This window comes from Saimiri boliviensis, chromosome 6, assembly GCF_048565385.1.
Source record: "Saimiri boliviensis isolate mSaiBol1 chromosome 6, mSaiBol1.pri, whole genome shotgun sequence".
Classification (NCBI taxonomy): domain Eukaryota; kingdom Metazoa; phylum Chordata; class Mammalia; order Primates; family Cebidae; genus Saimiri; species Saimiri boliviensis.
In genome coordinates this window covers 100,763,451-100,789,778 of record NC_133454.1, presented here as the reverse complement: position 1 = coordinate 100,789,778, position 26,328 = coordinate 100,763,451, and the positions used below count along the sequence as shown (strand labels likewise).

At 45.5% G+C, this 26,328-nt stretch overlaps 1 protein-coding gene and 1 long non-coding RNA gene across 8 annotated transcripts in view; one reads left to right on the top strand and one right to left on the bottom strand.

The window, feature by feature from the left end:
- On the bottom strand, positions 1 to 26,328 carry LOC104650477 (uncharacterized). Of its 4 annotated transcripts, XR_012518134.1 has the most exons (6): positions 25,549 to 26,328; positions 25,124 to 25,170; positions 23,764 to 23,893; positions 22,712 to 23,152; positions 13,351 to 13,479; positions 11,624 to 12,633 (listed from the first exon to the last, which is right to left on the bottom strand). It is a non-coding gene; the product is annotated as an uncharacterized LOC104650477 (long non-coding RNA). The 4 variants fall into 4 exon arrangements; XR_744110.3 differs by lacking the exon at positions 25,549 to 26,328 and having other exon boundaries at positions 25,124 to 25,452; XR_744113.3 differs by lacking the exons at positions 25,124 to 25,170; positions 25,549 to 26,328 and adding an exon at positions 24,353 to 25,082.
- WT1 (WT1 transcription factor) overlaps positions 25,429 to 26,328 on the top strand; it is a 46,206-nt gene continuing 45,306 nt past the window's right edge. For all 4 annotated transcript variants that reach the window (XM_039470954.2, XM_039470953.2, XM_039470952.2 and 1 more), the window contains exon 1: positions 25,429 to 26,268. In XM_039470954.2, the coding sequence (XP_039326888.1) occupies positions 25,824 to 26,268 (445 nt within the window). In that variant the 5' untranslated portion in view covers positions 25,429 to 25,823. The remainder of the gene's footprint in view (positions 26,269 to 26,328) is intronic.

The window sequence follows — 26,328 nt, the reverse complement described above, 5'->3', positions numbered from 1 at the left end:
ACACTTTCAAAGTGTCCCTTTCCTATCTTCCTTCTGCTCAGCACAACCAAGTCATAGACCCAGGAAGAAGGGAGAGAAAAAAAAGGTATCCTGTTGCATGCAGAAATAAATCTCACTGGTCAGCCATTTAAGGTAGGCCGACTCAGAAACATCGTGCCTTTAATAGGAGACACTTTGGGAGGACAGAGGCAGAAGGCCCGTCTGGGGCCACTCTCAAGCTGGTAGGGCTGGTGAGATCCTGAAGGACTGTCACGTGCCAGTAAAGTAGGCTTCTCCTGAGAATTCCCTAGGACTTTACCAAGTCCGCAAACACAGGTGCCTCATGGAGTCCTTGCAGGGTAGGCTAAGTAGGGAGGTGGTGGGGTTTTCCTGGTGGTTAGAAACCATCTCTCTTGACTCCATCTGCAGATGTTTCCCTTTTCCCCATCAGGCCCTGGACCCATGCTATTTCCTGCAGAACCATAATGAGCCTGGGTCCTCTATTCTCCGTCCGCTTCCTGCACCCCCAGCCCAATCGCATTACAGGCATTAAAAAACCAAACCAAACCAAACAACAAACAAAAACCAATAACAATCCCATTTGCTTATGTTACACATTCATTTATTTAAAAAAAATCAATTCAGACATATTAATTATATTTCTTCCTCTCGTTTTACTCCCCCTCATTCTGCCCAATTACAAGCCCTTTTTCTTTTTCTTTTCTTTCTTTTTTTTTTTTTTTTTCTTTGAGATGGGCCTTGTTGCCCAGGCTGGAGTGCAATGTGCGATCTCAGCTCTCTGCAACCTCCACCTTCTGGATTCAAGTGATTCTCCTGTCTCAGCCTCCCAAGTAGCTGGCCTTACAGGAATATGCCACCACACTCAGCTAATTGTATTTTTGGTTTCAAAAATAGAGACAGGGTTTCCCCATGTTGACCAGGCTGGTCTTGAACTCCTGACCTTGTGATCCACCTGCCTCCCCCTCCCAAAGTGCTGGGATTACAGGCGTGAGCCACTGCACACGGCCTATAAGGCCTTTTTCACTTACTGGCACCAAGAAGCCAAAATTCAGTTAGAAGAAAAATCTGTTTTGCTACGTGTTTCCAGATGTTTCATGCTCCTATACCTGGGGCCTCCTTGTGGTCCTGGTTTTTACATTTCTGATGTTTCTTTATTCTGGAAAGAAAGAAAAGAGTTATCACAATAGGAAAAGATGATAGCAGAGGGGAGAGCAGCAGAGACGCAAACTAAAGATGTCTTTTATGCTGTATTAACATATCATTATAAAGTATCATTATAAGGCTTCCGACTATGTCATCCTTGGTACATCCTCAACCTCTAGATGCAATTCATCAACAGGCCTTGTTGGTTTTTACTTCTGTGATATTTCTCAAGTCTATCTACCTCATTTCAACCATCATCACCCTAATTCAGTATTCCCCATTGGGTCCCGTCAACTTGCCCCTCTAGTGCGTCTTCCACACTGTAGACTGGCTGAACAAAAAAAAAGGACGTTTGGCTGGCCGCAGTGGCTCATGCCTGTAATTCCAGCACTTCAGGAGTCCGAGGCTGGCAGATCACTTGAGGTCAGGAGTTTGAGACCATCCTGGCCAACATGGTGAAACCCCATCTCTACTAAAAAAAAAAAAAAATACAAAAATTAGCCAGGCATGGGGTGGGTGGCTGTAATCCCAGCTTCTAGGGAGGCTGAGGCAGGAGAATTGCCTGAACCTTGGTGGCAGAGGTTGCAGTGAGCCAAGATCACACAATTGCACTCCAGCCTGGGTAACAGAGTGAGACTTCGTCTCAAAAAAAAAAAGAAAAAGAAAGAAAGAAAGAAAAAAGGACTTTAAAGCCTCATGCCAAATGCTGTAGGAAATAATAATAACAGTTGTCATCACCATTGTTAAAATTTCTGAGTGCTTACTGTGTGCCAGGTGCCATTTTTAATGCTCTCATGTCTAATTCATTTAATCCTTACAATAACGCTAGATGATCATTATTATTTCTATTCTGACTTTAGAGATGAACACATGGAAGCACAGATATGTATGTAATTTGCCCAAGGACACACAGCAGTGTAAGCAGCTACTTTAGGAACCCAGTTAGAAGAAAAAGCTGTAAGAATTATAAAAGAAATATTCCAGGTATTAATGTGTGTATGTATGGCAATGCTGGAGGGGTCACAAGCAAGTATCCATTGTTTTACAGACCCCGCAGGGTGGCAGGTGAGTTGCTTTCTCACCAGCCAATTGGAAGTAGGTGTCTGGACTGCTGGGTTGTGAACAATTGCGAGGCTGCATCTGGGCCCAGTGGGAAACTGTGAGGGATTAAGAGGGAGGTCTGTCTAGAGCTGGGTCCTGGCTGGAGTGGGGTGTGTACTTGTTTTCTATTGCTGGTGCAACCAATTACCATATGTTTTGTGATTTAAAAGAACACAAATTTATTATTTTACAGTTATGGGGATCCAAAGTCCAAAATGGGTCTCATTAGGCTAAAACTGAGGTGTTGGCAGCTGTGCGTCTCCTTCTGAAGGCTCTCCAGAATAAACCCTGCCCTGCCCTTTCCAGCTCCCTAAGCCTGCTTGCCTTGCTGAATTCCTGGCGTCTTCCGACAACGGCACCACTCTCACTCTGATTCTGTCCTCACACCTCTTGTCTCTGACCCTTTAGCCTCCATCTTCTACTTTTTTTTTTTGAGACAGAGTCTTGATATGTTGCTCAGACTCGAGTGCAGTGGCATGATCTCGGCTCAGTGCAACCTCCACCTGCTGAGTTCAATTAATTCTCCTGCCTCAGCCTCCTGGGAAGCTGGGGCTACAGGGACACACCACTATGCCCAGCTAATTTTATGTATTTTTAGTAGAGATGGGGTTTCACCATGCTGGCCAGGCTGATCTCGAACTCCTGACCTTGTGATCCATCTGCCTTGGCCTTCCAAAGTGCTGGGATTACAGGTGTGAAACACCACACCCAGCCCCCCCTTCCACTTTTATAAGTAATCTTGCAGTCAGTGTGATGGCTCACATTTGTAATTGTAGCACTTTGAGAGGCCAAGGCAGGTGGATGGCTTGAGCCCAGAAGTCTGAGACCAGCCTGGGCAACAGCAAAACCCCATCTCTACAAAAATACAAAAACTAAGCCTGGCGCAGTGGTTCAAGCCTTTAATCCCAGCACTTTGGGTGGTTGATGCAGGTGAATCACCTGAGGTTAGGAGTTCAAGACCAGCCTAGCCAATATGGTGAAACCTCATCTCTACTTAAAATACAAAATTAGCCAAGAGTGGTGGTGTATACCTGTAGTTCCAGCTACTTGGGAGGCTGAGGCATGAGAATCGGTTGAACCTGGGAGGCGGAGATTGTGATGAGCCAAGATCGCACCACTGCACTCCAGCGTGGGTGACAGAGCAAGACTCTATCTCAAAAACGAAAACAAACAAGCAAAAAAACTAGCTGGGGATGGTGGGGCTCGCCTTCAGTCCCAGCTTTCCAGCTACTCAGGAGGCTGAGGTGGGAAGATCACCTGAGCCTGAGGAGGTGGTGGCTACAGTGAGCCATGATCGCCACCACTGCACTCCAGCCTGGGCCACAGAGTGAGACCCCATCTCAAAAAACAAAAAATAAATAAAATAACTCTTGTGATTGCATTGGACTCACTCAGGTAATCCAGGATAATCTCCCCATCTCAAGCCCATGCCATATTCATATCTGCAATGTCCCTTTCACCATGTAAGCTAACATATTCCTGGGTTCCAGGAATTATGGCATGGATCTCTTTGTAGGGGGCATTATTCTGCCTACCCCAGGGGATGATGGCTTCCGGTGGTGTGAGTGTTCCCCTGGAACCAGGCTCTGTCTAGCCCTGAGAGCACAGGGACCCCAGTGTTACTTACTTCAGTATGTTTCATGTCGTCTGCCATAGTAGATATGCAAATCTTTGATGAATGAATAAAGGAAAGAACTGACAAAACAAATACATAGAGTAACAGATACAGATATCTGTCTTAGGAATGTAAGAAAAAACTACCACTTTTAACATGAAAATCTGTTGAGGATCTTTTTTAAAATTTTAATGGAAGTCCCATAGTTTGGGAAATGCCAAAATTAATGGTGGTAACTGAGATTTTATATATATATAAACACACATATATATATACATATATATACACACACATATATATATACATATATATATATATATATATTTTTTTTTTTTTTTGAGACAAGTCTCACTCTGTCGACCAGGCTAGAGTGCAGTGGCATGATTTTGGCTCACTGCAACCGCTGCCTCCTAAGTTCAAGTGATTCTTCTGCCTCAGCCTCCCAAGTAGCTAGGATTACAGGCACGTGCCACCACACCTGGCTGATTTTTGTATTTTTAGCAGACAGAGTTTCACCATGTTAGCCAGGCTGGTCTCGAACTCCTCACCTCAGGTGGTCCACCCGCCTCAGCCTCTCAAAGTGCTGGGATTACAGGCATGAGCCACTGTGCCTGGCCACTGAGATTAATATTAAGCAGATCTCAGTGCTGAATGAACTTCTGCATTTGTCAGTGTCTTCTTGATATCATTGTCTTCTAACTGCTCCGGGGCAGAAGTCTGCTAAAGGAAAAGTATATAGAATCCATTCACTTCTACAGAAGATGCTGGGAAGGAGGGGTGAGTTACTAGCCCAGGAACAAGCTCCATCTCCCATGGGGAGAACACATCTCTTTTCCTGGCTGCAGCAGTAGTTGTGCTTGGAACCACACCACTCAGCTCCAGATAAAGTCGAGTCTTCCAGGAGCTCCCACTCTGCTCAGGATTTAGTTCAACATATCTTAACATGATTTACAAGGCTCTGCCTACTCTGACTCTTTTCTGCCTCTCCAGCCTCATCCCACACACCACCCAATCCTGTCATACTGGCCTCCTCATCTACACCCACGGCCAACCACCTTCCTGCCTCAGGGCCTTTGGACATGCAATTCCCTAATTCTGGAATACTCCTGCTACCATCTTTTGCCTAGTTAATTCCTACTTATCCTTGAGGCCTGGCCTAAAATCTCATCCTGAAAGGTATTTTCTTTAAGCCTCAAATCTAAATCAGCACCCACTTCCTCACCCAGGTCATTAAAAAAAAAAAAATGGCATAGTGTCAGGAACTTGGGGTGTGGACTCACACTGATTTGTATGCTAACTCCACCACTCCAGAGCTGTGTGACCTTGGGTGAGACAAGTAAACCTCCATGTCTCCTCTGTCCATGTGTCTTCTGTCTAAAATGGGGCTAATGGTAGTATCTACTGCAGAGAATTGTTAGAAGATTCAATGAGATCATGCATGTAGAAAGTTTGGCAGAGTGCTGCTATTTTCCTTTACAGCATTGATCAAAATAGCAATTAAAATGATTATTATTCTTTTCTTGTGGGATGGAGTTTCGCTGTTGTCACCCAGCCTGGAGTGCAATGGCGCAATCTTGGCTCACTGCAACCTCTGACTCCTGGGTTCAAGCAATTCTCCTGCCTCAGCCTCCCAAGTAGCTGGGACTACAGGCATGTACCTCCACCAGGCCCAGCTAATTTTTGTATTTAGGATACAGACAGGGTTTCACTATGTTGACCAGGCTGGTCTCAAACTCTATTACTTGTTTCATATCTACATGTAGTAAACCCTACATGTAGGAGGGGCAACACAGTGTCCCTCCTGCCCTCCACTGTATCTGCAGTGCCTAGCATGTCACCTGTCATATTGTAGGCCCTCAGTAGATACATCTTGAATGACTGAATGAATGGATGGATATACATATTATGCGGGCTGGGTCCCATGAAAAAGTGCCCCCTTTGTCAGGAAATAATCAATATTATTAAAGAATATTGTGTGAAAATTTTTGATTGTCAGAGTCTGAGCTTATTAAAATCAGACCTTGTCAGGCACAACACTCACTGTCTCTCTTTCTGGGGCCTCTTCTCATGCAGGGCCTTGTGATGCTCATTGCCAGGCAGATTTATGAAACATCTCGACAGGGCTTACATTCCATATGTTACAATTTACACATTCCTGCTGGGGTCAAGGTGGGGAATGGCATGCGTGCTAATAGCTGTGTTTCTCACATGAACTTTCACATAAACCCTCTCTCCAGCTCATTTTACTGATACGTTATAATATACTTTTGTAAACTATTTTTTTCAAGGTCATAAATGAACGCTTCCTAATTTCCATTTTTCAGAGGATTACAAGCCTAGAAAGGGCAATTAGAGGTTTCTGAGCCTAGCTCCTTTCACTGGCAGCAACTTTATCTGATCCATCTTCAAAGATCTCCAAGGAGACAAAGGAGAACATTTCTCAGAGGAATCCCACAGCCTCCCTCCGGTTCTTCCTTCCTTAGGTCTCAAAAATACTACTGTATGTGTCGATCATGCATATAAGAATGTTTCAAGTCTAAGAAAAAGTGCTCTTTTATAGAAAACATCCGACAAAACTGCTGAAACACAATGGCCACTGTCGAGCCTGTTCGCATGTGGCTGGACGCCTCCCCCTGAGTTTTTGCTTCTTGGCAAGGAGGCCGATGGACGTCAGTCTTCCTGTGCCTTAATTCTCCTTCTGATCTGAATAGTCAGTCACACTCTATCTTTGTTCCATTTGTCAAAATGCCATTGTTCTCTCTCTTCCCTGTGGTAGTTTCTTTTCTATTGTTAAAAAAAAAAAAAAATAGGCTGGGTGCAGTGGCTCACGCCTGTAATCCCAACACTTTGGGAAGTCGAGGCGGGTGGATTACCTGAGGTTGGGAGTTCGAGATCAGCCTGATTAACATGGAGAAACCCCGTCTCTACTAAAAATACAAAAATCAGCCAGGTGTGGTGGCATGTGCCTGTAATCCCACCTACTTGGGAGGCTGAGGCAAGAGAATCACTTGAGCCTGGGAGGTGGAGGTTGCGGTGAGCTGAGATTGCACCATTGCACTCCAGCCTGAGAAACAAGAGTGAAACTCCATCTCAAATAAATAAATAAATAAATAAATAAATTTAAAATGTCAGAGCTGCTGTGGGTTGATGAAAACAGCTCTTACTGGCTGTGCAGTTTGGTGTGTGGCCCCAAGCCAGTCTCATCTTCGGTGTTCACAGACTGTGGAAATCATCTCCTGCCAAACAACTTGGGCTCCATGAGGAGCCACAGCTCACAAAAGAGTTTCTGTCACCAATTGTTCTGTGTCTGGGCTACAACTTACTTAATGGTGGGTTCCTATAACAGGGCACATTCTCTTCCCAGCTAACATTTATTTCTATAAAAATAGTAAGCTCAGTAAGAAAAAAGCACATGATTTTTTGTCAGAGAAATGTCTAGTCGGTCTGCTTTTTGAAGGGTCTGTTGCTCTAGAGACACGCGTTGTTTAGTGCTAACCTGGGCCCATGTTCGGGAACCCCAGTAGCAATTTCATGTGAGAACGGGATAACTAAGACATTTTAGATGCTGAGGAGTAAATTAACTCTGGATGCTGCCGCAATCATGAACTGTTTTCTTCCCATCGTTAACATTATTTGCCTAAAGAATGCCTTTTACAACAGAATTTACAATTCAAGACCTATATTAGGTTGTGTTCTAAATGCTGCCTAAAGGGAAAAGTGATTTCTTCAAATTTCAATAAGCAGTATCTTTTTCTGTCCTCGTAAATTATCATTCTAAAATTTGTTTAGATCATTTGCTAAATAGATGGATTTTTTTTTTTTTTTTTTTTTTTTTGAGATGGAGCTTTGCTCTGTCGCCCAGGCTAGAGTGCAGTGGCGTGATCTTGGCTCACTGCAACATCCACCTCCTGGATTCAAGCGATTCTCCTGCCTCAGTCTCCCAAGTAGCTGGGATTACAGGTGCCTGCCATGGCACTTGACTAGTTTTTGTATTTTTTGGTAAAGATGGGATTTCATCATCTTGCCCAGGCTGGTCTCAAACTCCTGACCTCATGATCCACTCGCCTCGACCTCCCAAAGTGTTGGGATTATAGGCGTAAACCATTGTGTCTGGCCAGATTCTTTCTTTTTTAACAAGGATTATTGGGAACTGAATTGGGCAGTTCAGTGAACTCATGAAGAGAAGATCCTATCAACTTCTAGAGAGAAAATGCTAGTTGCACATACTGGTTCAAGACTCATAATGGATTTGGATTTCTCAAAAGCAATGCTAGAAGTTAGCAGCAAAGAGCAATGTCTGCAAAGTCTGAGAAAAAAATATGTTCAATGTATAATCATATAAACAGCTAAATGTCAGTCAAGAAACGGCTGGAATAAAGTTACTTTCAGATACACAATGCTCCCTCAATACATCCCTGCCGTTTTTCATCTTACTCTGGGCCCTGGAGGCTAACCTGCATGGATTGCACCAGCAGCCTTCTTAGCCTTTCTCTTCTAGTAGGATTTGGCCAATGGGAAATAGTGGCAGAGCCTGGAGGGAGAAAGAAGAATGTCAGGCTATGTGTACCTTGGCTCCTGCCCTGCCAAGTCAGCTCAAGTTGACCATGTTCCTTTCAGTACTTTGGCCTTTCTCTAGAGCAGGCTTCTCCACTCTCTCCAGCAACTTCAATTCCTCTGTCTGGGTTCCAGAACCCCTCTCTCCTCTTCCCTCCTCTCTCAGCCACAGAGATGGTAACAGACTTCTTGCAGTGTCTACAGCCAGGGAACTTCAATGCCCCTCACTGGTTTCCCTTAACCCTGCCCACACCTTTTAAAATAGACCCATCATTACAACCTGGCCAATGTGGTGAAACCCCGCCTCTACTAAAAATATAAAAATTAGCTGGGCATGGTGGTGTATACCTGTAGTCACAGCTACTTGGGAGGCTGAGGCAGGAGAATTGCTCGAATCTGGGAGGCGGAGGTTGCGCCACCTCACTCCAGCCTGAGCAACAGAATGAGACTGTCTCAAAACAAACAAAAACAAAAACAACATTAAGTGTTCTTTGATTGCCCCGTTTGAAAGTGTTTCCACAGGACCTTGACTAGCACTGGTACCTGGATGATTTACTCACTCCTCTCAGACGCTATAACAGTTAACATCAAAGGCTTTAGAATCCCTTCAACCTGAGCTCTGCCTTTTCTTTTTTTTTTTTTTTTTTCTGAGACAGAGTCTTGTTCTGTCACCAGGCTGGAGTATCAGTGGCATGATCCTGGCTTGCTGCAAACTCTGCCTCTTGGGTTTAAGCGATTCTCGTGCCTTAGCCTCCTAAGTAGCTGGAACCCCAGGCACGCGCTGGGGTTCCACATCCAGCTAATTTTTGTATTTTTAGTAGAGACAGGGTTTCATCATGTTGGCCAGGATGGTCTCAATCTCCTGACCTTGTGATCCATCTGCCTCAGCTTCCCAAAGTACTTGGATTATAAGTGTGAGCCATTGGGCCTGGCCAGCTCTGCCATTTTCTAGCTGTGGGACTCTGGACAAATGACAAGCTCTCCATGTCTCATTTATAAAATTAGGATTTTAAAATGACTTTTCACCCAGGATTGTTGTGAGGATCAAATGAAATAATCTAAGAAAAATATAACATGGTGCCAGTCAGTTAAGGACCATCTACGAAAGGTAGATACTCTTGATCCTTGGTAACCTTCTGCTATTGCTAGCCTGCCAATGGCTGCCTGCCACACAAAGAGGCCAAATGGCCCAAATGAAGACCCAGAGCTTCATTTATGTATCCTGAAGGGGTGCACAAGAAAGCTGGACCAAGTGGAAAGCTGCTTACTTCTAACCCTCGAAGGGTATCCTCCGTGAGGAACACCGCTCTTGTTTTTTTGGGTTAAACCCTGGCAGGCAGGGCGGGACATCCTCTGGCTCTGGCTCCAAGTTCCACCCACAGTCCTTATTAGTTCATGACCCTTGTGCTTGTTGCCAGAGATAAAAGAGTAACTGGAACCAAGGCACATTTCTTAGAAGGGATGTGATCCCAAATGCCTGACTACGTAGCCCTGGCTCTCTTCCTGAGGTTCTCAAACTGGCAGAACTGTTTCAGCTTTCAGCATCTGAGCCCCTGCCTAGGGTATCTAACACCTCTCTCTTCCTAACTATAAGAGAAACCCAGAAAATCAACCCTAATGGAGTTCTGTCTTTTAATGAATGTGGAAGGTGCCAATTTGCCCCTGAGAAGTCATTTTCCTTTTTCCTTTGTAATATTCCATTAGCTCAGTCCTTCAGGATTGCCTGTGACATGGAGGGTGGGGAAGGGAGAGGTGAGAGTGAGAAGGACTAGCTCAGTAAATGGGAGGTCACTGTGAAAGAAAGAGCAGAGACAGGATTCACGTTAAGAGCACAGAAAGGCCGGGCGCGGTGGCTCACGCCTGTAATCCCAGCACTTTGGGAGGCCGAGGTGGGTGGATCACGAGGTCAAGAGATTGAGACCATCCTGGTCAACAAGGTGAAACCCTGCCTCTACTAAAAATAAAAAAATTAGCTGGGCATGGTGGCGCATGCCTGTAATCCCAGCTACTCGGGAGGCTGAGGCAGGAGAATTGCCCGAACCCAGGAGGCAGAGGTTGCGGTGAGCCGAGATCGTGCCACTGCACTCCAGCCTGGGTAACAAGAGCGAAACTCCGTCTCAAAAAAAAAAAAAAAAAAAAAAAAAAAAGAGCACAGAAAGGATGAAGACTTCAGCAACACACAGTCTGGCTCCCTTAATTCAATACTACTTATGAGCCTCTGGGTTTTATAAATGCAGAAACCTTTACATTTTCTTCCCCCTGTGACCATCAGAAATAGCCTAGCTCTGAGATCTTCTGAGAGCTACCATGTTAAAAACCCAAGTGGACGTTTCAGTAGAGCTGGTTCTCCCTTTATTAAATACAATATTGGTGTGCTCATGCATTCCACTGCTGCTCCACTCAACCCTGGCAGATGAAAATTCAAGTTGGGAGAGAGAGAGGAATGATACTGAAGAAGAAAAACACCACTTTGGGATTCCTGGAAATAGCAACTTCTTTTGTAACTCCCCCACAGAGCACCTGCAATCCTGTTCACTATATTTAAAAACAACAACAAAGACGACAACAACAAATCAATTTCAGGGACACAGCACAACTATTGTACTAAGAAGGTACTCTAGAATTTGATAAAAACAAGAAGTGGGTGGATCGGACTTCAGTTGACATTGTATGGTGAAAACAGATTCTGCGTCAATGCAATTTAATTGTCCTTGGGCCTGTGGACATTGGCATGATTGGACCGCACAGTGGGTCTGACTCAGAGCATAACCTATCCCAAGCACCGGTGCCAAAGGGGTTCCCCGTTTCCTTATGTCCACCTCACTTCTTTCTGGAATTCTGATGCTGTGTCCTCCAAACTGAAGATTGCCGCTCTGGCTACACCGCATCCTAGATGGCTAACCGTGGGAAACCCGAACCTCCCAGCACCCATTTCCTCATCTAAGAAATGGTGAACAACCTCTAATTGAAATGGCTGCTGTGAGAAGTGCAGGGAATGTACCAGAGAGCCTAGGCACTCAATTAGTGATGGCTAATAACAGTAACTATTATTGTGGGAAAAAAGAGAAGGAGGAGGAGGGAAGGAGGAGGAAAAGAGGAGAAGAAGTCACCCCCTAGAGCCATCTGGGTAGCATAAGAGTGATTTTATAGGATGCTTTAAAAAAAATCTTAACGTTCTCTTAAATGAGCTTGCTAATTTTCTTGATAGGATTATTTCTTTGTTTCGAAACTTCTGCATTTTATTCATTTTAATTATACATTATTTTAGTTCTGACATCAAAAAGTGCATCATCTGTTTTTATCTTTTTCAGCCTCATCCACATCCTTGGTTACTGTTGCTCAGTAATCCTGGGGTCACCCAAAGTACTTTTGTTCTAGAGACCTTTTAAAGGAAGCCAAGGCAGTGGTTTAGAAAATTTGTTTATAGACAGAAATACATCAAAACAACCAAGGGAGTGATTCCTCTCTGGGATAATTATTTTTGATGCCTTACTGGACACGTTTGAAATGCTTTTCAGGTCTTTTGGGAGTCAAGTTAGGAGAAATTCTGTTTTGTTTGATTTTTACGTCTTGGAACTTGATCTTTGGTGAATGTCTGCATTTGCACATTTTGTAATACTCACTCCCCCTCAACCTCCCCCCGCTCCAATGCTGTCAGCATTTCATCAGCATCCAATAGGCAAATAATACAGGGTGAAGAAGATTAACAATTTCTGTGTGGCTCTCTGGTTATCTTCCTTTGACTCTGCTACTAAATGCAGCTCCAAAACACGTGTGCTTTTGGGTTTGATCAACCAGTCCCTTCAGTTCAGTTCCAAACCAGAAGAGCTCCCCCTTCGGGTATCCTTGTTGCTAAACCTCTAAGATGAGGCATCATTGATTTAATTTAGGCAAACAGATGCTTCAGGTATCTTTATATGTCAGGTCCTCCTCCATGAAGTACGAGGATGCTTTCCTAATTTTCAAAATGTGGTGATGAGCTAAGTATTTACATAGTCACCAGGGGCCCTCTTTGTAAAACTTAATTAAGTGGCCTTCAGTCTTCCTGAATAACACAGGGAGGAACGGGAGAGAATTCTTGGATATGGTAAAAGCGAGGGTTGTTATAAGGATACTTCCTGTATCCTTGCACATCCTGGCTCAGTGATGATCAAGTCCTGCACAGCCGGACGGTAAGCAAGTTGAGGGCTAGGTTTTGCATCCCGGTTTAGTTGCTGGGCCTGTAAAAGGTACTCAGTAAGTGCAAATCAATGAATGCTGCTCCAGAAAGATAGATTTTATTTCCTGGCCTTGGTCAAAGCTCTGCCACTAACTAGGTGCATGATCCCTGGCAGATCGTTATCAATGTCTTATCTGAAAAATGAGGGGTAGGACTAGACGCTTGTAAAGTCTCTTGCAGTTGTTACCTGCTGCAAACTGCCGATTCAGCCTGGTGAGAAATTATCCTCTGTATTCTGTCCCCACTAGATGGGATGGTACCAGGCCGAGTTAGGACAAGAGAATGGTGACATTTAGATTCCTCTCACTCCAAATAATTACTTAAAATATGTACAACATCGCTTTAAAAATGAAGAAGGGGGCTGACTCAAATATTCTCATCTTTTGAAAATAGCTTTGTTGATGGGATTCAGAAGACAACTGTAGTCTCTGGTGCTCTCTAGGCATGTGACCCACCTGAAATGAGCAGGTGACTTTTATTTTTTTGAGATGGCGTCCTGCTCTGTCGCCCATGCAGGAATGCAGTGGCATGATCTTGGCTCACTGCAACCTCCAACTCTCGGGTTCAAGCAATTCTCCTGCTTCAGCCTACTGAGTAGCTAGGACTACAGGCGCATGACACCATGTCCAGCTAAAATTTTTTTTGTATTTTTAGTAGAGATGGGGTTTCACTAGGTTACCTGGATGGTCTCAATCTCCTGACCTCGTGATCTGCTCACCTTGGCCTCCCAAAGTGTTAGGATTACAGGCACAGCGCCTGGCTGATTTTCTTTTATTTTTAAAATCTGGTTTCCAAACAGAGATGGTCAAGAAGCTGCTCTGGCATTATACACCCATCTCGGATCCATCTGTAATAGACATATGAGAACGAAGTTCAGGGACTCCAGTTGCCTTTAAAGAAACAGGGCAGACTTGACCTAACAGATGTTCATGTTTATCCAATAATAATAATGATACACTGTGTTTATTTGGAACATGACTAAATTGTTCATGCAGTTTCAAGGCCCCAGTGCAAAATCCTGGATTCAGACACTGTGGATTTATCACACCCACCGGAGGATACTGGCTTCACAAACCTCTGAATGGATTATCCTTTTCCATTAGAGTGGGCTCATCCTTTCCAAAAGATAACATCTTGCTTCTCTGGCCTGCATTTCCCTTGACTTCTTTCAAAACACAATTTGTGAAAACAATGTGTGAGAACACGTGACAATGGGAAGTGCTCAGTGGGAATACTGCAATAAATATGTCAGGTATATAAACTAGCTGATGATATTTATTTGGTTCTTAAGAAACTTTCTTAAGAAAGTTTGGGACATAATAAATTACAATACTTTTTCAGCATCTCAGATTTCTCCAGTAACGCATATATGCTGGCAGATCTTAGTGAATCATGCTAATTTATTTGTAAATCATCAAAGGAAAGCATAAAATATATGTCTCCAGGCAAGTGAATGGACTGGGAAGCCAAATTGGGCAACAGCAGTATTTTCCTACGCCAGATGTAAACATGTCGACATGGTGACGAGGGTTCTGTCCCACTCCTGGCTGAACTTTGAAGGGTGAGATGGCTAATATCGAGGGACCCTGCTTTGTAGTCCTTTCTCACAAAGCATTCCATGAGTCAAGAGAAGGACAATCTGCAGCATGACACAGAGAACTAGGTCAGAATAATATTTCTTAATGGAGATTCCTGTGATGTATTCATTACAGCAGTGGTTCAGAATTTTCTGTGCCTTGATAGGTTGTATTTTTAAGTAGGCACCCATTTTTAAATTTAATGTGATATAAAACTGAGTTCCAAGGAATCCCTATTATGTAAGTGGTAAAAAATGATGAGGAGGAGAGGAAGCAAAATATGCACATATCCACGTATACACTATTAGTATTTCAAAGACCATCTCTGGGAGCATAAAAGTTTATGCTGCCCTTGATTTGTGTGGTTTTAAAAAATACCAGCAATACTTAGGGATCTTGGAGCATAACATCAGAACAGAAACTCTTTGCCCTGAATTTGCATGTGTTATCTGGCTTTCTTTCTTAATGCTCTACATGGAGTCTTCCTCCTTTCTGGTTAAATGAGTTTATTCACAATTCCCTTTGTGAATTGCATTTCCACCTGACTTGCTTCTTCTTATGTTTTTTTTTCCTGACATTTGTTGAGCTTCGGGAGAGACATCCACCAGCTCCACTGGGTGGTATGGAGGAATCTAGCCCAACCTCCTCTTCCCCATGAGGTTTTTTTTTTTTCTTTTGACTCCAGCTAAAAAATGATGTCGGCATTCCTTCTTCTAACAGTACCCTATGGCAGGGTTTCTCAGTCTCGGCACTATTGATATTTTAGGCTGGATAATTCTTTATTCTGGGGGTCTGTTCTGTACATTACAGAATGTTTAGCAGCATCCCTGGCCTCTACTCACTAGATGCCAGGATTGTGCATCTAATGAGTGCCTTCTTTTTTTTTTCTTCTAGGGCTGAAGTACAGTGGCATGATGTTGGCTCACTGCAACCTCTGCCGCTTAGGCTCAAGCCATTCTCCTGCCTCAGCCTCCCAAGTAGCTGGAATTACAGACGCCCACCACTACACCCAGCTAATTTTTTGTATTTTTAGTAGAGATGGGGTTTTACCATTTTGGTCAGGCTGGTCTTGAACTCCTGACCTCATGATTTGCCCCCTTTAGCTTCCCAAAGTATTGGGATTACAGGCGCTAGCCACCATGCCTGGACTAATGAGCGCCTTCTGACTGCAAGCAGTGACAGCATCTTTAGATATTGCAAGATGTCTGTTGGGGAGCAAATCATCTCAATTGAGAACAACCACTGTCCTAGAGCTCCCACCAAATTGTTCACAGATTCTGGAGAACAGTGGTCAAGTCCTTTGCAGTGTTTTGATTCTGGTTCAAGTTAATTGATGATTAACTGATAAAATATGCTTTTTAAAAATTACCAATAGATACATTCTAAAAATTAACAAATCAGGTTAATTTGACACAGGTCAGATCTCCCAGAAAACTACAAAAAGGGACTATATTACTGTCTCTCCTCTTAAGAGTTTACAGAACCACAATTTTAATGCTGTGGACATTGGGTTGAAATAAACTATCAGAAAACGTCGCTGTATCTTTTGAAACATTATTGCCGAAGTCACTAACCATTGTCTAATAACTCTTATATAAAGGCAGTATGGTAAGTTCTTAAGAGATCGAGACCATCCTAGTCAACATGGTGAAACCCCATCTCTACTAAAAATACAAAAAAAATTAGCTGGGCATGGTGGCACGTGCCTGCAATCCCAGCTACTCAGGAGGCTGAGGCAGGAGAATTGCCTGAACCCAGGAGGTGGAGGTTGCGGTGAGCCGAGATCACGCCATTGCACTCCAGCCTGGGTAACAAGAGCGAAACTCGGTCTCAAAAAAAAAAAAAAAAAAAAAAAAAGAGTTTAGTACTAGAAAAAGTTCATCTCTTCTGAAAAACTAGGCTTCTTTCCTTCATTGCATCTTGAAAGATATGAAACCAGTGCTATTTTTCCCTTTCTTACTTGGCTGTCAGGAAGTTCATAATTGTCTTATGTTCAATTATAGAAACTATGTGCATCCTTTGACACTAATATTAATTCAATCTTTTTTTCTTCTCATTAGCCCCACTTAGCCCGTATTTTACCCTTGCTCTACTGGCTTTCTTAAATCTGTCTTTTTAAAAAATAAAATAAAATAAAATAAAATTTTAAGCAAGTGAAGTCCTATTTACCATCAAAAGTAGAATACTTTCGGGAGTAAAAGAAGAGTAATTAATAATTAATCTGGGACAACAGCTTGAGCTGAGACTATCCTGGGCAAAATCAAAATGTGGTGTCACTCTAGATACAAACAATAAATAAAACAGATAACATTTATGCCATTCCCAGGTTGGAGATAATTAAAGATAAACATGTGCCCTACATAGGGAATGAAAGCTAAGTTATGTGCTTCTTATTTATCTTGTGTCACATCTGTTTATTAGAGTTTAGTATTTATTGTTTCTCGGGAAATTTTGTAATTAGCCTCTATTGGTAGAGGAAAAAATACTGGGCTTTCTAAAATGTACTCAATTTCTAACAAAGTAAGGGGAAGGTCTTTCAGATCTGGAACAGTGATCACAGCAGAAGTTTCATTTGTTTGTGATTTATGGAGACTTGGAATAAATGTACTATTGACCAGTGTCAGATTTCTAATGACTATATCTTGTTTTTCCTAAGCAACTTCTCATAAACTTTTGTCATATTTTGAACAGCAAGCTGATACTGTGTTCTAGATCGTTTACAGAGCTATTAATAAATGCTATGTGGTAACTCCAGGAAGAGGATCAAACTACTTTTTCTCCCCATTGGCTGAAGCCAATTTCCTGCTTATTCTGAAAAACATGGGATTACCAATGTCCTTGACATATGCTGGGTTATTTTGCAAAGAAACCCATTAAAAATAAATGAGATTCAAAATTTTAACCTAAAGGGCTCATAGTCAAAAAGAAAATCATTGTCCATGTCTTGGTTGCAAAGTCTTTCATATGCGAAAGAGTGAGATTTCAGTGTGGTATAGGTGAGTTTAAAAGAAGCTAGAAATTACTTTCTGAGTTTGTTCAGAATCACGCTGTAATTCAAGCTCTTACAGGCTCATCTGTTTTAAGTCATAGCTAATATTGTCTGATTAGAAAAATCACAAGTTTAATAACTACCAGTTATTTATTTCTTACTACATGCCAGCACCATGTAAGCAATTTACATATAGTGTTTTACTGTGTTATAAAAACAACGCTGTAAGGTGACAGTGTCATTAGTCCTGTTTTACAGTTATGAAAATTAAAACTCAGAGGAAATAAGGAAGTCACCCAAAGCCATACAGAAAATAAGTAGCAGAGGAAGCTTTAAACCCCAGCCATCTGATCCCATAGCCCTGCTCTCTATACTACTGTAAACTTCTACAGTAAAAAACTCTTTGTGTGAAAATTATAAGGCTCAATCCTTGGCCCAAGAAGATGGCCAGAGAACAGGAACAGTAACTGTACCAGTGACACTCACATGGCACACACCCTCTGCTAGGTATTGTTTTGAAAGACTAAAGGTACTATGCCCACTTAGAAATGAAGAACTGTGAGAGCAAGCAACATGCCCCAGTGTTCTGAATAGACACACTCCTTTCCCCACGTTCACATGTAACAGATGCCATGGTTTTCTGCACCATCCAGCACTTTGTAGTTTTCAAGTCACCCATGGATTCTTTATTTCGTTTTGTATCATCTCCATTTTACAGATAAAGCTACTGAAAAATTGAGGGCTGAAGTTTTTTCTCCAAGATCATGGTAACTGGCAGAGAAAGGAATTGAGTTCAGGTGTTTTTATACCTATGCCAGAATTCTTTATCCTGGACAAGGCTGCAAACCTGAAATGTGGTTCTAAGGAACAAAGCTATTCTAAGAGTGTCAGGCTAATGTTAACTTAAAGACTTCTGCTTTGAAGAGATAGCATGGGGAGAAATGACAGATACAGGCGAGGGGACGGAAGGCAGAAAACCACACTGCCATGTGTGTACCTATGCAACAATCTTGCATGTTCTTCAAAACCTAAAATGCAATATATATATATATATATATATATATATATATATATGAAGACTTCTGTACTAAAAGAAGGAACCTAAGCTTGATTTTGAGACAAAAGCCACACATTTCCTGTTTTAGGGTTCTGGTAGAGGGCAAAATGATTTAAATTTCCTTCTATGTGGCAACAACCTCATTTAAGGTCAAATTCAGCAAAGGTTTCCCTTCCTGTTCTTCCCCCGATCCAACAAGAGCAAAGATTTCCACCTTTTCTTAATTCACACCAATATCAATACTATAAGCCTATAACTTATCAATTAATTAGAAGCAAACCATGTATTGAATGCTTCCTAAAGGCTAAGAAATTTACATGCCTTACCTTATCTAGTCCTCATAGCTTTCTGTTATTTTTTATCTTGAAGAGAAGAAAAATGAGTTTCTCAGGGATTAAATAGCCTTCAGAGTCACTCAGCTAGTGGTGATAATTTTAAGCCAGCTATATAAAGAGCTGCCCTGCCGATTCCATAAAGTCCAGTCTTGTGGGCAGAGATTTATCCAGACCAACCATTCCAAACCTTCAAATCCTTCCTGCACTTGGACAGTAGGGTGGAGTACTTCCTAAAAACACATTGAAATGTGGTAGCATGGGCCGAAGGCAAAAAGTGAGGGCTATCTGTTGCTCCTCATCCCCATCTCACCTTTAGTCATTCTCCAATCTCACAGATCTCCTTGTTCTTATATAGCAGTTAGTACTATATGAAAATATCTCGGCTGGGCACAGTGGCTTACGCCTATAGTCCCAGCACTTTGGGAGGCTAAGGTGGGAAGATCATAAGGTCAGGAGATTGACACCATCCCGGCCAACAAGGTGAAACCCTGTCTCTATTAAAAATACAAAAATTAGCTGGGTGTGGTGGCATACACCTGTAACCCTGGCTACTTGGGAGGCTGAGACAGGAGAATGGCTTGAATCCCAAGAGGCGGCGATTGCAGTGAGCCAAGATTGTGCCACTGCACTCCAACTTGGCAACAGATGAGTCTTTTTTAGACTTCATCTAAAAAAAAGAAAGAAAGGAGAGAAAGAAAAAAGAAAGGAAAGAAAGAGAAGAAAGAAAGAAAGAAAGCAAAGAAAGAAAAAAAGGAAAGAAAGAAAGAAGGAAAGAAAATATCTCATTTATTTCCTTGTAAAGTATCAGTCATACCTACCAGAATATTAACTGTGAGAGCAGGGTAAGCCTGTCATTACCCTGTGTCCCCACTTGCTGCTACAATGCCTGACAATCTTTGTGGCATGGTGAAGGAATGAATGAATGAATGGCACCAAAAGGATGAGGATATCCCTGCTTTAAAAAAAGGGAGGGGGAGGGGAGCTATTCCCTTTTTCTGGTGGACAATTTGATTTTTTTTTTTTTAAGTCTTGAAAACAGTCATTTCCAAAAGGCAAACGCCGATTTGCCAAGATTTACAGAGAGCCATGGTTATGAACTTCATGAGCAATTGCTGCTTAAACACTGTGTGTGATTTTTGTCTTGGTAAACCTCTGCTAGGAATTCTGTCCATTCCCCTTCCTCACACCCAAGTGCTTTCTTCTCTTCTACCACGAATGAATACACATCCTTCTGCCGACCAGCGGCGGGATATCCTGGTTCCCAGACGAAGGCCCAGGTAGCTCTTCACTACTGGCTACTCCGTTATCTGTGTGAGGTGCCAGTGCTTCCTCTGGGTGGACTTTTCTGAAGCTAAACTAACCTTTGGGGGAAAACGCATTCTACAGAAAGCGATGTCGTTCTCCATCTAGTCACCTTTTTTTTTTTTTCTTATTCTCTTGCTCCCAAATATATCCTAATACCTTTCTTTAAAAACATATTATCTAAGAAGACTCCAAATGCAAACGGTTGAGATTTTTCCTTTCCACCGTACTTTCTGAGCCACCACTATGTTAACAGTCTGCTCTAAAGAATATCCCCTTCTTGTCTTGCTGCACCGACACCCACCCCCATATTCCCAACACAACCTTGGATATTTTTACAACATATATTCAGTTTGAAAGATAATACCGATACCTTGTTTTATATGAACATTTATACACCAGGACCCTGGCAAGGGACTGACTTCTTTGGGATACTTTATGGCTTAATACATCTGAATGATTTATATCTCGTTTTGTCTAAGCATTTATGCTAATAAATTTAACAGATTCTCCAGTACTGCCTGGCCCTTCATTTTCTTCAGGGGGTCAAAGTGAGAGGAAAATAAAGCAGCATGTTACTAAAGAAAGAGGGAAGAAATTGGCCAACTAATTTAGAACACAAATAAAATTACTGCACAAATAAAATCTCTGCTTACAGTTAAGCTGGAATCGCAGTCAAAAAAGAAAAGGAAAAAAAAGTTCCTAGACACAGGTAGATTTCTGTAATTAAGCCATTTCTCAAAGGGGAAGTAAATGTGACAGAATATTTAGCAAGCTAATTTACTGAGAAATATTTTGTTCCTACATAATTAAATTCAACACTGAGGTAAAACTGACAACTATTAAACTGAGGGCAGTTGGGAGAGGGAAAGGGGATGAGATAAAATCCAGTCTATAAAACATATTCCATTATCTTTTATAGGTTAAAAAACACAAAAAAAATTTGGAAAGAATTGTCTAAGATGGAAAGATTTTAAGATTGTGTGTGATTTTTTTTAAACAGGTGCAGAATATATATATTTTTTTCTCTCTCTAGTGGTTTTTCTTTTCCCCCATTTTTTTCCCCGTTGTTTGCAAAGTTGAATCTGGGGTCAGGAGTTCTAATTGTAACCTCAGACTGGAATTCCAGATGGTGCGCTCAGGACTGGAAGCAACTCTCAGTTCATCAATTTCATGGGCCTACGTATCTGCTCTGGCCACAGCCTGGCCTCCATCCCCACTGTGGCATTAATGCAGAACAAATTGAGACATATCCTCTATATAATTAGTTCCAGAATTTAAAAAGATTTACGGTATAATAATAGAGGCAGAGCCGCGGAATCCTTTCATTGAGGATCTCCGGGAGCTCGGGGACCATCTCGCGGTGGCATCAGAACAGACGGGTAACCCTGGCGGCTCGCAGGCACTTCGAACTGGGGGAGAAAGGGAAATTTTGCATCGCACTTGGCAGTATCTAATGATTCCGGGCCCCCAGATAGGGTTAGAGAGGAGAGTTAGAACCGTTAAGCGGGGACTAGTTTTTTTTTTTTGTTTGTTTGTTTGTTTTTTAATAGAGTTAATTTTGAAATGATCAGAAGAAGCTGGGAGTAGCTATCACAAAAGCCCCTCCCTTGCTTAAAAAAAATTACTAGTTAAATAATTGACGCTGAAATTTCTACCACCAGCGCAGGGCTGGGAACCATCCTAAACAATTGCCGCGCATCCCGGAGTGGGCAGATTCCGAGGAGCTGGAGTCAACCGGGAGGAGGGAGGAAGGGAGCAGCTGTCTGGCTGACTTGTACGCGGGGCTCTGGGCGCCGGCCCCGGGGAGAGGCGCTGGTCGAACGCTAATTTCTCTCCCGCGACAGGCGGCAGCGAGGTCGAGCCACTCTTTATCACAGCCTGCGTGCCCGGTGCGTAGGGTGGCTGCCCCCGCCACTGACCGGTCGCAGCGCTTTGGCATGTTTATTCAGTTGTCCGCGGCCGCTGGGTGACTCCCGGAGGGCGGCTCGGGAGTGCGCACTGGTCCCTGGGGTTGCGGCTGTAGCAGCCCAGCTCAGCTCTCGGTCAAATGAAGTGGACAGCGCAGGGGTGAAAGGAGGGGTTGAGAGATCCTCATTGCCCTCCTCCCACCCAGCCTAGACTTTTTTCATCCTGCAATAATTATGCACCTTTGAGGCCGGGATGCCTGCGCTTTGCCAGTGCACCAACGCCGCATTGTTTTCCAGGCGCTCTCCTCGCCTCTGCGTCCCATTAGTCCTGGAGAGGCAGAGGGGTGGTGGGTAAAACCCCCAACTGGACGTTGAGAGACCTGGGTGTCAGCTCAGCTTTGCCACTAATTTGCTTCCTGTCCTTAAACAGTAGTAGTAACAAAAACTGTAAAGTTGATTGAGTCGAAGGCCAACACTACTCTCCTATCTAATCCTCAGACGACTCCATGAGGTGGGAGCTAATATCCCATTATCCCGTTTGACCAGTAAGGAGACCGAGGCTCAGAGAGACTACGGAACTCGTCTAGGGTCACACAGCTTTCGGTTACCTGGCAGAGCCGAGATTCCATTCTGGGACCACCAGTCCCTTGCTCTTTACCGCTGCGCTCCACAGCTTGCCTCTCCTTTGTCTGTCTGGGCCTCAGTTTCCTTCTCTATAAAACGAGGAGTTTAATCTGCACCTTTCTTTGCCAATAGGTGTTTGAGAATAGGAACCTCTGCCACAGACCTCGGCGCTGACAGGGATAAGAAGGTGTGGGAAAGAAGGGAGCACCCAGGTCTCACAGCCTTCTTTTCCCTGGGACCTTGGGCGGGCCTCTCGAGCTAAAGGAAGTGCAGGAGAGCGCCTACCTTCCGCGGCGGGTGGAAGGTGCGACCTGCCTTCGGGCCAGGCTGTGGGTCCTGCTGCTTAGCTCACCGCGCCATGGCCAGCGCAGCCGGCGCATCCCTCTTAGGTAACCTCAGGTCTCCCGCAGAGAACGTTACCCATAAGAAAGAAGTGAAGAGAGAGGCTTGGAGCGCCCTGAGACTGCCAAGAGATTGTCCATTTCCCAGCGCTGGTTTAGGGTCTCCTGGGCTTCCGGGAATGTGGGTCCTTCGGGGTCGTACGGAGACTTCCTGTCGGGTCTCGGGGTCCAGCGACTGCGGCTCCAGAGCTTAGCACTTACTTCTCGGCCCTGCAGGCTGCAGGGAACTCCTCCCACCTCTTCAGTCTGAGAAGTCGAAGTCGAGGCGAAGGGGCGCCCCGGAGTTCGGGGCAGTGCGCTTCCCCTCCCCGCCCCCACAGGGATTCTGAGAAAACAAAAGGCAGAGGAAAGGAGTCCTAAATTTGCCTCGCTCCCCTTTCCTCCCACTCACCCCTACACCACCCCCCGCCCCGCCACCTCCGCTGCCCGGGACAAAAACTTATTTTTTGAAAGCATTGGTTAGAGATTTACGGGTCTTTGCCGTACGTGCGTTTCACAAACACAAAAGACTCACATTCAAGCCAGCCTCCCTCCTGATAACCTCCTTCCCCCCCGCTAAAAGTGCCAAGGATGGTAAAAGAAGAAACAATCTCAGTCTTTCCGTTGGGAAATGGAAGTACTTAAGTCCTGGTTAAGAAAAACGACTTATAAGCAGAAATAATAGGCGGGGAGAAGGAAGGGAGAGACAGAAATTTGGGGCGTTCGAGGGGCAGCTGGTAGTGAAATTTGGCTCTCGAGGCCTCTCTCCACTCAAAATACCAAAGGCACGAAACCCCTGAAGGTTTAGGAATAGAGCGTGTGGGAGAGGACTGGGCAGAGCGTAGGGGTCAGTGTCCTGGAGAATCTAAAAATAATAATTTTTAAAGCTTTTGAGTGGAGACGAAGTCAAACAGCACAGGTGGCCTGGGGGGCAAGCAGAGGGCTCCCGTTCCGTACCTTTACCCTTCTCCTGCGACTACGGGATGCGCATCCCCAAGAAGTGCGCCCTTCGGGTAAGTCCTGGACCCCGCACACACTTCGGGTCCGCAGTCAGAATTTAATGGCGACAACGTTTACGCAATGCAAGCTAAAAACCAAAACGTAAAAAAAACTGTCATTTATTAAAACGCCGTCCTTTGTCAAACTGCATCTACTTTGCTTCACGTAAGTTTGGCGTAAGTTTGGCTGGAAAGCTTGGAGCCCCAGCCCGGGCCAGCCAGGTACTGGAGGCCAGACTGCACCAGTTGCTTCCCTTCCGGTGCGCCCGGCAGTCCCACGCTGAGCAGTTGCTGCTGTCTCCTGGCGCCCCTGGGCGTTTACAGGCACCTCTGAAACACTCTCCGCTCAGGGCTCCTGGTGCTTCTCCTCGCCTAGGGTTTTTTCCCAATAGATCCTGACTCCTTTAGAAGATCCGAACACCAAACCAAAACAATCTCCCTCCATTCTGCCCCAAACACCTGCTCTGGGGCGCGGAGGCTGCCAGAGACTAGATGAAGGGAGTATAATTTGGCGAAGCTCTTAGAGCTCCCAGAGATTCGAACACTACCTCGGACCCGTGGGCCGATGGAGGCTCTCCCTACTCCACTCCTTGGTCCCCCTAACTGGCTTCCGCCTCCTGGTCCATCACTGAACAACCAGAATAGTATTCTCGACCAGGAACGCAGGCAGTGCTCGGTGGAATGGCTCCAGGAGCCACCCTCTCTCAGCCCAGCTTCTTATCCAAACCCTCCCCTTCACCTCTCCTCCCCCAACTGGGCGCCAGGATGCTCCGGCCGGAATATACGCAGGCTTTGGGCGTTTGCCCAAGGGTTTTCTTCCCTCCCAGACTAGCCGCCGTCTTCCCGGCTTAACCGTAGAAGAACGAGATATTCCTCACTGGAAAGAGAAACTTAAGTGCTGCTGACTCCGATTTTAGGTAGGCGGCAACCGCCCTCCGCTGGGCGCAAACCTCACCAAATAAACAACCACCAGCCCATCGAAACACACCCGGTTTGTAACTGGTACAACTCCCAGCCACCCAACTGAGGCACGTTCGCTTCCAGTCCCGACTTCTGGAACCCCAAAGGGCCGCCTCTCTCAGCACTGACCCCCAAGATCATAGCCACCACCCCTACCCGACGGCTCTAGAAGCAAGAGACAAGACTCAAGGGTGCAATGTATGGGTATCCGCTTCTTTGAAGCCGGAGAGTTCTCTGCGCTTTCCTGAAGTTCCCGCCCTCTTGGGACCTACCTGCCCCTTCCTCCAAACCACTCTCTTAGATTAACAACCCCATCTCTACTCCCACCGCATTTGACCCTGCCTGGACGGTGTGCTTACCTGAGAGGACTCTCCAGTGAGACGAGGCTCCCACACTGGCGAAGGCCCTGAAAGGGAGGTGGGGGGAGGGTCGTGCCAAGCCGGGCAGCTAAGAACGCGTGTTTGGTTGAAGAGGAGGGTGTCTCCAAGAGGGATGCTCCCTCGGACCCGCCCCCACCCCCGCTGCGAGGGCGCCCCCAAGGAGCAGCGCGCGCTGCCGGGCCGAGCTTGGGCTGCTGAGTGAATGGAGCGGCCGAGCCTCCTGGCTCCTCCTCCTCCCCCCGCCGCCGGCCCCGCTTATTTGAGCTTTGGGAAGCTGGGGGCAGCCAGGCAGCTGGGGTAAGGAGTTCAAGGCAGCGCCCACACCCGGGGGTTCTCCGCCACCCGACCGCCTGTCTGCTCCCCCCTTCCTGCCCTCCCTCCCACCTACTCATTCACCCACCCACCCAGAGCCGGGACGGCAGCCCAGGCGCCCGGGCCCCGCCGTCTCCTCGCCGCGATCCTGGACTTCCTCTTCCCGCAAGAGCCGGCTTCCACGTGTGCCCCGGAGCCGGCGTCTCAGCACACGCTCCGCTACGGGCCCGGGTGCCTACAGCAGTCGGCGCAGCGGGGAGTCCGGGATCCGGGCGGCATCTGGGCCAAGTTAGGCGCAGCCGAGGCCAGCGCAGAACGTCTGCCGGGCCGGAGGAGCCGCGGGGAGTCCGAGGCTGAGCTGCAGCAAATGGGTTCCGACGTGCGGGACCTGAACGCGCTGCTGCCGGCCGTCCCCTCGCTGGGTGGCGGCGGCGGCTGCGCCCTGCCTGTGAGCGGCGCCGCGCAGTGGGCGCCCGTGCTGGACTTTGCGCCCCCGGGCGCTTCGGCTTACGGGTCGTTGGGCGGCCCCGCGCCGCCGCCGGCTCCGCCGCCACCCCCGCCGCCGCCGCCGCCCCACTCCTTCATCAAACAGGAGCCGAGCTGGGGCGGCGCCGAGCCGCACGAGGAGCAGTGCCTGAGCGCCTTCACTGTCCACTTTTCCGGCCAGTTCACCGGCACAGCAGGAGCCTGTCGTTACGGGCCCTTCGGTCCTCCTCCGCCCAGCCAGGCGTCATCCGGCCAGGCCAGGATGTTCCCCAACGCTCCCTACCTGCCCAGCTGCCTCGAGAGCCAGCCCGGTATTCGCAATCAGGGTAAGCAAGCTGGGGAGCGCCCCCTACGCACGGGGCAGTGGCGCCAGGGGCTCGCCGCCC